Below are 12,637 nucleotides of genomic sequence, written 5' to 3' on the forward strand. Positions count from 1 at the left end.
AGTGCAGGTTTAAGCTTTAATAACTACAAAAATATAAGTACTGTAAACCTACCAAAAAATTTTGAGCAGTTATTTAAAATTTTTAAATATTTTTAAGTTTTTTATTATAATTCAACATAACCACCATCTTGCCCTATACATCCCTCTAGTCAGTTTTTGAACTTTGTAAAAATTTTCATGAGCAGCTGCTCAGTGATAGCATTTGTAATCCTAGCATTGAGATCATCCAGAAAAAAGGTTTTGAGGCATGCATGATAATTTTGATGTGACCCCACAAGAAGAAGTCAAATGGAGATAGATCAGTTGAACAAGGTGACCAAGCAAGAGGACCTCCTTTACTGATCCACCAGTCATGCAGAACGTGTCATGCAGAAAATTAAATTGTAAAAAATGTTTAGAATTTTCCAGAATTCACAAAACTATAAGCATAAAAGAAATTTAAGTAATTAAACTTTGAAATAATGTTTTACAAGTGTAGCCTTTATGTGTTCTGAAGTTATTAAAACTTAAAAGTATACTACAACTTTAAGGACACCTTCTATTTTCAGTTTGGTCTGTTATTGGTAAAGGAAGGATTTATACTAGGACCATAAAGTACCCTGTGAATCCTCAGAATTTCTCTGTTAAAGGCAAACTCTTACCTAATTGTTGAGCAAAGGTTGAAGCAGTTTTCTCTAAATTGTGACCAAGGGTATGTGCTGCTTAGCAAAGCTTTCACAGTCATCCCCCATTTCCCTTTTGCTTCTCCCTGCCCTAAGCTTGTTTGTTTCCTTAGTCTCTCTGCCTTTTACCTTCACTGCCATTTGTTTTTGATGTTGATGGATGGGAAAATCTTAGTAGAAAACACCAACTACTGTATTTCCTTCTTTCCCTGTGACTGTTTTCAGTCACTTAAAACTTTCTCTCCCAAATTGTAAATCCATCTGTGAATTTATAAATTTGCCAAGGTATACTTGGAACAGAAATAGAATGGGAAATTCATGCCCATTGATTAAGGACTGAAATGTATATAGTAGGCCTTTAGAAAAAGAGTTCATTTGACTAGAGTAATGAAAAGGGAGAAGAGAGAAGAAAATAAAGGCAGCAAAAATGGCAGCTTATCTACTACCAATAGATTAACATTAGGAGTTCATGTGTCATTCTGATTTAGGAAGGTAGGAATTCATGAGATTAAGTTTTGAGGAAGAATGTTTCTAGTAGTAGTAGTTCACCAGGAGGGAACAAAAAGAACTAGAATTTGGGCAGGGGAGGGGTGGGGGACACCTTGCTTTGACATGAACATCTTAGTGATACATTTATTGAGCACTTTTGTGTCCCAGCAGTGTATATATACATATACATACACAAACACACCCTTAAAGTCAATTGTACCTGTCTCAATGGTGGGATGTTATAGTGTTTGTATGTAAAATAAATAAAATGAAAAGTATGTATTCAAAATATTGTTACTGTTGGAAATGCAAAATGATTCATAACTGTGAAGGTACATGCTAATTTGGAAATCACCTTTCTTAAGGAAAATCATTTGCTTTGCAGATTTAAAAAATGGATTTGGCCAACCATGGACTTATTCTGCTGCAACAGTTAAACGCTCAGCGGGAGTTTGGTTTCCTGTGTGACTGCACAGTTGCTATTGGTGATGTTTACTTCAAGGCACACAAATCAGTCCTTGCTTCATTCTCCAATTACTTTAAGATGTTATTTGTCCATCAGACCAGGTAAATAAAATGGTTGATAATAAATATGACTTTAACCTTCTAATATCTACTACTCTCTTTTCTTCTAGTTCAAAAGTTCCCTCAACTTGTGTCTCTAATTCAGCCTGGATCTTATAGTCAGCCATTTCAATGAAACAATTACCATGCTTCAACGTCTTGACCATCTTTAGTGACTACTGTGCCATTTTCCAATTCTGGATAGCTTCTATTATGTGCTTTCTCTGCTTCCATCCTTAGTTTGCAGAGCACTTTTTATATACATAAAAACTCTTTAGGTGTATCAGTTCTTAAAACTGTTAACAGATTTTATTACAGTTTCATGCTACTTTATCCCAAGTGGGCTTTTACTATTCCTTGCGTCAAAGAAATATGTTAATTTACCATATTCTGCATTTTAGACACAAGCCTGCTAGAAACAATTTAATTTAATTTAACATTATTCTATGTCCAGGCATTTCTAGCTTAGAGAGAGAAATGTTCAAAGTGGCATAGTTTACCTGGGTCATCAGATATCTCTTTCTCCAAGATTTGAGGTAATGTATAGGAATCTTAAACAATGAAAAGAAAATAACGTTAAAATAGTTTCCTGTTAACATTCCACAACAATAATCAATACTCAGTTTCTTACGCGACCACTTCCCTCAAAGGTATCCTCCCAATGGTCAATATCACAATCCTTCAGGCTGCAAGATGGGCAAGGACGGTAACCAGAGTTATTAAGTGTTTCAACATTAGTTTCTATCTTTAATCTATTTTGTTAAGAAAGGCCTTTTGTCCTCAACCAGTTTGGGAAGGGGTGGGGGAGAGGTGAGAGAAAAGCAGGTCTAGAAGAGCTTCTTATTTAACTTAGAAGGTTTCTTCTGGGACTTTGCTCGAGCAGTTATCACTTCTTTCTCTTCTCTTTTCTTTAATTTCATTCTGCCCACTCCTAAGAATAAATGCTATTTAGGTCTGACCTGTCCTAAAAGGAGTTTTCCTTGACATTTCTACTCCCTTGTGTTGCTATCTTCTCTTTCCTTTTATTGGCATACTTGTACAGAGTCATTCTCTTTTCTGCCTCCATTTCCTTACCCCCCACCCTTCTCTCTTAGTCTAATTTCTGCCTCTGGGCCATCTCCAGTTGTCCTGATGAATATCTGGCCACTGGACCCAGATGGCTCTGGAGGACAAAGTGAGGCTGGTGACCTTGCACAGCCCTCCCTCCCTCAAATCAAAGTCAATTGTAAGTAATGTCATCTCCCTGATGTTATGGTCGTCTTCGAGAACAAAGGACACACACAACAACAATTTCTGCCTTGACCACTCTGCTGAAACAATTTCTTTGAATGTTGTCACCACAATGGTGTAATGGAAGGGGTGCCTGATAACTGAGTTAGAACACCTGAATCCAGTTGGTCCTTTGCCACCAACCAGAGTCTGTGACCCTGGACAAATCATTTCAGTTCCCCAAGCCAGCCTAGAGGATGGCAAGGTCTGTCTTATTTATAAAGTCCTGAGTCCACCTCCTTGTCAGGTTTGGCAGAGGCTTTTTTTTTTTTTCAATCCTAAACCTCTCTGAAAATAGTTGACATTGTTAATAAAACTCTGCTTCCAGAAACTCCCTCCTCGCTTTCCTTTTGTGACTTGGTTGTTCTACCCTTCCAGCTGTTCCCCCTCTGTCTCCTTTGCTAGCTCTTCTTCCTTTATTCCTAGTATAAAATGTAAGCATTTCTTAGGGTTCTGCACTCAGCCACCTCACTCTTCTCTACATTATATTCCTTATTAATCTTACTTACTCAGTGGCTTTCATTATCATGTCTGATAATTAAAGTCATCATGCTGATGACTCAAATTCTTTCTAGTCCTGTTCTGTCTTTAAAACCTTGATCCTAGTTCCAATTCTCACACATTTCCATTTGGATATCCCACTATCACCAAATCACTGCATGTCAGATACCTTAGTCCCACCCACATACCTTAAAATAATTCTTCAATATATCCAGCAAATACTGCTCCAGACTCAGTATGTCTAAAACTAAACTCACTCTTTTAACCCCTTAAAACTTTAGTTTCTCTTGTTGACTTCTATATTTTTGTTAATTTTATCATTCTCCTACTTAGCCAGGTTCAGATTCTCTGAATTGTCTCTGACAGTTTCTTCTCCCTAAGCATTCTACCATCTCATGTCAAATACTGTCAGAATGACCAGAAAGATATTTATCCCGCCCTTTCTATTCCTAATAATACCATCATAGTTCAGACACTTATTATGTCATAGATGAACTTCTGTAATGACTTACTGTTGCATCTTCTTGGCTCTAGTATGTTCTTCTCCAAACCATCCTACGTACCCCTACCAAATTAATCTTCCTAAAGCAGTGATTTGTTCAGATCAGTGTTTTCTCAAAAACCTACAGTGCTTCCAATTGCTTACTGAATGAAATCGATACTCAACCTAGCATTCAAGGCCCTCCATGATTTGACCCCAGCCTACCTTACTACACACATACATGCTATTCACTACTCCCTGATCTCTGCACATTCTTTCATTTTCTCATCTCTAGTTTTGTTCCTGCTGTTACCGTACCCTGTAATGTCCATACTACTCACACACACATCTCATGGCAAAATTCTACATGCTCTTCGAAGCCCATCTTAAATACCATATCTTTTCTTCACCCACATTTCCAAAAATAGTACCTTGTATATGGTTGGCACTTCATGAATTAATGAATTATAGAATTAATAGCACTGAGAATGGTTTATTTTAACCTGAAACATTAAAAATGTTTGTTCTGTTATCTGTATGTTTTATTGATTTTATAAATACTTTGGAATATATTCATTTAATACAAGTTAATGAACTGAATTAAGATGTTACTATAAACAACATGGATTTTTATTTTGAATTTTTAATAACAGTGTAAGAATGGATTCCAATTGGTGACAAGTCTAAGGAATACCTAAAGACTGATTGCTGGTAAAGCATTTAAACTATAGGATACTACATAAATACTTACTAAACATTATACCAATATCCAAAATGTTTATTTCAATAGTCATGGGTTTTAATATATCACAGTTAGCCAGAAAGCTTAATTTGAACACAATCAGAATTGTAGCTAATGCGTTTCCTACCTGTCCACAATTGCATTAGAAATCAATGATAATCAAGAGCGACAGAAATGTAAGGTCATTGGCTACTTTAAAAACAAACAACCTCCTCCCCCCAAAAAAAACCTATTTCACCCAGATAAATGGGAATAATCTACTAAATTTAATTGATCATGTGTGAAAAATACTGAGATTGAAAATAGCACTTGCTTCCAATTTACCTCATAGGCTTATGTCTTTATTTTACCACTAGATGTCTCTGGTCCTGTGTAAAAATTAAGGTGAACTTGCCCAGTGAGTACCACCTTTATTTGGGGCTGTCAAGAGGGCAACAAGAAAAGGAAACTGTGTATTAAGCACATCCCTCTGATAAAATCTAATATTTAGCAGTTATACTTTTATCTTTCTTTAAAATCATTCTTTATTTTTAATGGTCAAGGAAGCAACTGAGCTAAAACCGGAAGTTACTTTGAAAATTTATACAGAGTTTTTATCTGTCAGTAACTTCAAATTGTATTGGTTTTCATTCTGACCAAAAGATTCTTATGAGATAGTAAGCTAAAAGTCAAATCACAACATATATAAACAAACTACAGACAAGTCTGCCTTTGGGTTTTTTGACTTTTCTGGACTATCCAAGATACAGTTGGAAGTCACCAGAATCTGGCCTGTGGTGCAGTAGGTAATTAAGGTAACTTGGCACATTTGGAATGAAAGGAGTGGAGGATAAAGATATATTACAGTTGAGACATTAGGCACAGGCTTTGTTTCTTAATTCTGTTTCCCAGCTTTGAGAAGAACATAAAATCTCTATTTACAGAAGATATAAGTTTGAGGTTGATAATTTACATTATAAAAAATAGCCTTCACAATATATGAGAAACCATATTAGAGTTCTTTGAATTCTTCTAGAGCATTTAAAATAGTCTTATTACATACATCTTTTTTTTTTTTTTTTGTTTGGCGAGGCAATGGGGTTAAGTGACTTGCCCAGCGTCACACAACTAGTAAGTGTTATGTGTCTGAGGCTGGATTTGAACGATGGTCCTCCTGAGTCCAGGGCCGGTGTTCTATCCACTGCACCACCTAGCTGCCCCTACATATATCTTTCTAGGAACAGATAGGGCAGCACGATATAGTAGATAAAGAGCTAGCCTTAGGGTCAGGAAGACCTGGGTTCAAATCTACTTCCCATACTTTCCAACTTTGTGACCATAGGCAGGTAGATTCAGGAGCCTCTAGCATCCTTTCCTGCTCTAAAATGTTTGAGCCTGTAGAGGTCACATAAAAGGAGGAATACCTGTAGGTTATTCCAATTTTTAAGGTGAGAAAATAGAAACTATACTATTCTGTGTCCTCTTAAAGAAAAAATTAGTAGAAAAATGTTTAAATATTGCTATTTTTATTGTCAGATTAACTGCTTTTACTTTTACATATCTTTCTTCATATTTCATTTTAAGATAACTTCCATAAATTTTCCTATACCACAGACTTATATCTAGTTAAACTCAGAATTTTTATCTTCTGGTCAAATGATAAGTTTAGAATGTAAACATGCTTATTAGTACCTTTTAACATTAAAAATGTTTTAAATGTCTATAAATGAATGGATTACTCTAGCAAAAATATTTATGAAGAATAGTATAGTGGAAAGAATACTGGATTGTGAGTTGGGGATCTTGATCTCTGGTTTCAATTAACTGACCAAGTGATGTTGGGCAAATTACTTAACCACTTTGAATGTCATTTTTCTCATTTGTAAAATGTAAGTGTTGAACTAGATGACCTGGAAGAGCCCTCTACAAACAAAATTCTGAAAGCAGAGATTACTTGCTTTTTGTAATCTGTTTGTATTATAGAATACTTTATAATTACAAAGTACATATAAATTAATAACTGGTAATATTTATATATGCTTTAAGACTTGCAGATCTCCAACTAAAAGTATGTAAAATAACTTTGTCTATTTAAAACACGTATATTTTCTTTTAAAATTGGTATGAAAAATACAGCTGGCAAAGTTGTGGGTTCTTAGGACCCACTCAATTACTGCTATCTGCTCAGTATTTTTCTGATATATAGTAGCATCTAGACCAGCCATTAGAAAAAATATCAGAATCCGAGTTAAAAGGAATGACAGAGACCACCTAATCCCATGTATATTTGAGTAAGAACTACTTATCTCAAACACCTTTCCAGCTCTAAATCTGTGATCCTACAATCACCAACAAGTGGTCATCTAGCCTGTCCACCACCCCATCAGGCCTCCCACTTTACTCTTGGTAGCTGTCATTATTTGGAGGTTTTTTCCTTATCTCAGACATCTTAAATCCACCTCCAAGCAATGTCTACTTTTTGTCTTCATGCAGAACAAATCTAATTCTCCTGGCCATGTACTGGAGGACAGCTGTCATGGGCCTAGTTGCTACTTCCCCTCTTGGGTGGTACAACTTTGGGCAAGTAATTTAACCTCTCTGGGTCTCAGCTTCCTTATCTAAAGTTGTAGAAATGTAGACCCCAGAGAGATGGTAACTAACTTAGAGTTACATGGCTTGTTGGTAACAGAACTGGGAGCAGAACTCAGATTTCCTAACTTAGAGTCCAATATTCTTTCTACTATATAATTTTCATCTTTAATTCAATGTCTTTCATATGAGAATAGGAATTCCTAGTCTACCTATTTCACATATTGTGAGGCACAGAATTATATTGCAATTGTGCTTTGAAAAGTATGAAAATATCAAAATATATAGGATTATAAAATAACCCCTTACACAGGGTGGCCCAAAAGTCTTAGTGTAACTTTAAGCTATTAAAACTTAAGTTCAAGAAGCTTTAATAGCTTAAAGCTACACTAAGACTTCTGGGTCACCCTGTATTTATCTCACCTCTTGTCCAATGACATTTTTTTTATTTTTCTCTTTCAGTGAGTGTGTCCGTTTGAAACCAACTGACATACAGCCTGATATTTTCAGCTATCTTTTGCATTTGATGTATACTGGAAAGATGGCACCTCAGCTTATTGACCCAGTTCGACTAGAACAGGGGATAAAGTTTCTTCATGCCTACCCACTAATTCAGGAGGCCAGCCTTGCCAGCCAGGGAGCCTTCTCACATCCGGACCAAGTTTTTCCATTAGCCTCTTCATTATATGGGATCCAAATTGCAGATCATCAAGTAAGGCAAGCCAACAAGATTACCTCAGCAACTGACAAACTTGGGCGGGAACCAAGACCACAGACTTCCAGAATGAGCCAAGAACAGATATCCGAGGGATCACAACTTTCTCAGTTAAATTCAAATCTGACACAAGTCAGTCGGACAAATATGACCCCCTCTGACCCACTGCAGTCTTCACTGTCTCCAGAACTTGTTTCCACACCTGTTCCTCCCCCTCCACCAGGGGAGGAAACAAACATGGAAGCATCTTCTTCAGATGAGCAACCTGCATCCCTTACGATAGCCCATGTCAAGCCAAGCATCATGAAAAGGAATGGAAGCTTTCCAAAATACTATGCCTGTCACCTGTGTGGGCGTCGGTTTACTCTTCGTAATAGCTTACGTGAGCACCTCCAAATTCATACAGGAGTACCATTTACATCAAATCAGCCTGGAGAAAGTAGTGTTTCCCTCTCTCTCTGTAGCAATGCTGTTGAACTAGGAAAAGATGCCATGGAAGTGCCAGAAGCGGGCATGATAAGTGACAGTGAGCTTCAGCATATTTCTGATTCTCCAATCATTGATGGGCAACAGCAGTCAGAAACTCCACCACCATCAGACATTGCAGACATTGACAACTTGGAGCAGGCAGACCAAGAAAGGGAAGTGAAAAGACGAAAATATGAATGCACAATATGTGGGCGTAAATTTATTCAGAAAAGTCACTGGAGGGAGCATATGTACATACACACTGGCAAGCCTTTCAAATGTAGTACTTGTGATAAAAGCTTCTGCAGAGCCAATCAGGCCGCCAGACATGTGTGCCTGAACCAGAGCATAGACACTTACACAATGGTGGACAAACAAACTCTGGAACTCTGTACCTTTGAGGAAGGTAGTCAGATGGACAACATGTTAGTACACGCCAACAAGCCCTACAAATGCAATTTGTGTGACAAAACTTTTTCAACGCCTAATGAGGTGGTTAAGCATTCATGCCAAAATCAAAACTCTGATGTTTTTGCCCTTGATGAAGGGAGATCTATCCTCCTGGGCAGCGGGGACTCAGAAGTTACAGAACCTGATCACTCAGTGTTAGCTTCCATCAAAAAAGAGCAAGAAACAGTGTTATTAGACTAAATGTGTTACTTCACATTTTTCATTTTTTACCAAGACTATACTTTCCCTTCCCAAACCAAAACTACAAATAAAGTTCACCGAGGCATGACAGAAACAGTTCCTCTCCCCTTTCTCCTTTTCCCTCACGTTCCCTCACGTTTCTCAACCCTTGCTCCCTCTGAAAAAAAAAGGCTTTTGTGCATTAGAACCTGGAATACGTCAATTTTAATACAAAGAAATATTGGACAGATAATGGTTAGTAGTGCTTACAAATTCAAGAAATAAATGTTAGATTATTTTAAAAGAATACTTGGATTTAATGAAGGGTACATAAAAATTCAATTTGATAATCTAAAATTGTACAATTATGACTTTCTCTGAGTAGTAAGGCTTCCTTTTTGAAAATAACAGTTGCAAACATACCAAGACAGCTGTGTACTATTTAAAATCTAAGTGGTGTGGGAAAACTTCAGACCCAAGACATTTTTATAGTACTTAATTTTCCTCAAGGTGTCTTATTTCAGGTTGCATCATTGAGATTATGTCCATTCAAGAAAATCATTATTTACAGCATCTCCTTCAACAACAAAAAAATTGAAAGAGAAAATAATAATGTGATGGCAATCTTTTCTTTTTTAAAATATTAGATAAAATGTGGAAAGTTTGTGAGTATGTGTGTTTCTGAGAGAGATTTGTATGTATGTTTGATATAAACAGGTAAATAAATGCACATGCCTTATCTAATTGTATCTAACTCTTTCCAAGTTGAGCCAAAAAAAAACTTGATTTGAGATAAAAATCTAAGAGTACTTTTTTAAAATAAATTAGTTATATGTTTTTAAAAATCAGATTAAAAGTACTATCCCAGAATTTTATCATCTTTCTGAACAGCAAATGACATGGAAGTAGAGAAAATGTCATGTTTTCACATCTTGTTCCAGTGCTGTTCCAGCGGTTACCCATACTGAATTCATTTATGCCATTAAGTTACATTCCTTTATAGCGTTAGAAATGCAAAAGGGATAAAAAAGACTATATTCTGGAATACTCACCTTTTCTGAAGAAGATATAAATAGAATATGATAACTACCATGCAATTACTTCACAGTCAAGATCTTGTCAATATCAGATTTAAACATCAGAATGGAATACAGAAAGATGGGTGAATGGCTGCACCTGCTTTTTGGGATAAGCATTTGGCATTGATGTTCATTATCAAGTTGTGGGGGTTTTTTTGTTTTTTTTTAATTTTGTGCCTGAAATTCTCATTGGCTTGAAAATAGTAAATAACATCCGTTATTCCCTTAGGCCAATAATAGGAATGGCTCAGGGGACAAAGTAGGAACCAAAAATGACAGAAGTAAAGTGGGGAGGGGGAGAGGAATAACATCTAATAGTTCTGCTCTGTGTATATGTTTAAAACTGAATATCCCATCATCCTTCATGTATAGTTGAGTTCTCAGATTTGTAAGTTTTTATACATCATTTCATTGAATAAAGATTTAATTAAATGGAATATTATGTATAGCTAGTTCTTTAAAGGCACTTGATAGGGGAAGAAACTGACCATGAGAATATCAGAGCTTGAAACCTCAGTTTCTTCATATAAAAAATTGAGATAATACCTGCTCTGCCTACCTCACAGGGTTGTTGTGAGGACCAAATAAGATAAATGTTATGGTAAAGCCCTTTAGAATCTGTAAATTGTCAAACTGCAAATGGAGAGTCAGACAGGAGGACGTTTACTTGTCTTGTAATTTTAATGACCAGTTTCACAGATTCCCAACTCCAATACCTCTATGATGTAGCAAATAGCATTGATTCATTGGGGGAAAACAGCATCAATCCTTGTTATTCCTTTCCATTTGGCACCACCCCCTCCATGCAGATTAAATGAAAGGTCTGCCCTGCCAGTTGAGAAGAAGCGAAAGTTGAGTGGTCATAAAAAGCTAACATTTAGCCTGAGATGTGTGTAAAGGCAGGGGTTTGAGTATTTTAGCAACTGTGGTGGTCCAATGTCTTGGTTAAATCACTGCACAATTCCAGTCACCTGGTTTTAAAAATTAGGGATGTGACAAAGGGAAGAATAATTCCCAGTTTGTGCAGTTCTCTTTGGGCAATTTCACTGTTAATACCTCTGCTACAGATAATAGGAGGGAAGGAAGAAGTTGGGAAATTAGGCAAATTTTTTTTTTTTTGTGGTAGAGCATTGAAATTGCTGTCTTTTAAATTTTTTAATGGGTGGTTTCTCCAGGCCCTGATATTCATTGGTTGTTAATTGGGTACAAGTTTACCTGATAGTTTCACCTGTGCATCAATCAAGGCAGATATAAGTCACCTATGCTATTTTTGTTTGAAAATGGTTGTCACCTAGTCTCCTTCAGCCTTAATTTTATCACATCTGATAAAATGTGGTCAAACTGGAAGATGATCTAAGATCCCTTCCAATCCTAAAATGCCTGCCCTCAGTTAACTAGTTTTATTTGAAGTGTTTTGAAAAGGACAAAAGCACAATATAAATGTAATCAGTTTTTTATACAGAAATACTGAAGCCTGAATTTTGAAATATAAAACTTAATTTAGGGGATAAACTGCCCCCCCCAAAATCCCTTTAGAAGAGGAAACAGTGAAGATATCCTCTATAAAAGATTTGCCCAGTATTTACAGGCAGGTTTATTGCTTTACAGATCACTAATCTTTCCCCTTCACCCATACCATTTAACTCACCCCAGTTTTGGAAGAAGAATTAACTCTCATTACTCATTACAAGTCTTTGGCCAGTTAAGAGCAAATGAAAATTAAGATAAAGCATCTCTTAAATTAAGTTAACAGGACTCATTTAAAAGGGAAAATATTACACCCAACTTGCTACGAAGGGGTGCTAAAATGAGGTGCATCTGTGTATGTGCTTTCATCTCATTGGGTGATAAAGTTGACGTGCAATTAGATATCAAACATAGCTCCTCTTTGGCAACATACTTCACCATCTAGAATAGATGACAACCTCTCAGTTTCTAACATTTTTTAAGAGTGATTCCTGATAAGGCCGTGCTTATTTTTTTTTCTGGGGACAAAAATCTGAGGTAGTTCAATATGTACTTGGACATTTTGAACTTGCCTCTGCCATCCCTGTAACATTATCTACAGTGAACCAAAAGCCAGTGAGGCTGAGGTCTTCAGTTTTACTTTTAAGAAGAAACTACAAAACTTAGTAATATTTTCCATTTCTAAGCTAGTAAGCTCTAGAGAAATATCCATGTTGAATATGCTTGAAGTCCTAAGTATTGGCTGACCCTTTAAAGCATCAATGTTTTATGCAAATCAGACTTAATGATTTTTCAAGACACCAAGAGGAACCTATTTATAGAAAACAAACATGAGTTTGGGATTTTCTTCCCCTTTATTTGAGGACCTTTGTTACCTTTTCAACCACCCCAAAGCACCAAGGTAGGAGTGAAGATCTGTCCTCTGCCAACATGATTTTTGGGTGTGTCCTAAATCCTGCTCTGCAGGTTTCCTTTTAAAAATGGGGATATGAGCTAACTAGC

General features: G+C 36.4%; 1 protein-coding gene across 1 annotated transcript; it reads left to right on the forward strand.

Annotated features, from left to right (window-relative positions):
* The first annotated feature begins 1,539 nt into the window (after positions 1–1,539).
* Positions 1,540–10,605, forward strand: ZBTB2 (zinc finger and BTB domain containing 2). Its single transcript, XM_027874711.1, has 2 exons — positions 1,540–1,718; positions 7,739–10,605. The coding sequence occupies exons 1-2, from the start codon at positions 1,546–1,548 to the stop codon at positions 9,108–9,110; spliced, it is 1,545 nt and encodes a 514-aa protein (XP_027730512.1). The 5' UTR covers positions 1,540–1,545; the 3' UTR covers positions 9,111–10,605.
* The last annotated feature ends 2,032 nt before the right edge of the window (positions 10,606–12,637 follow it).

This window comes from Vombatus ursinus, unplaced genomic scaffold, assembly GCF_900497805.2.
Source record: "Vombatus ursinus unplaced genomic scaffold, bare-nosed wombat genome assembly UNPS02003443.1, whole genome shotgun sequence".
Taxonomy (NCBI): domain Eukaryota; kingdom Metazoa; phylum Chordata; class Mammalia; order Diprotodontia; family Vombatidae; genus Vombatus; species Vombatus ursinus.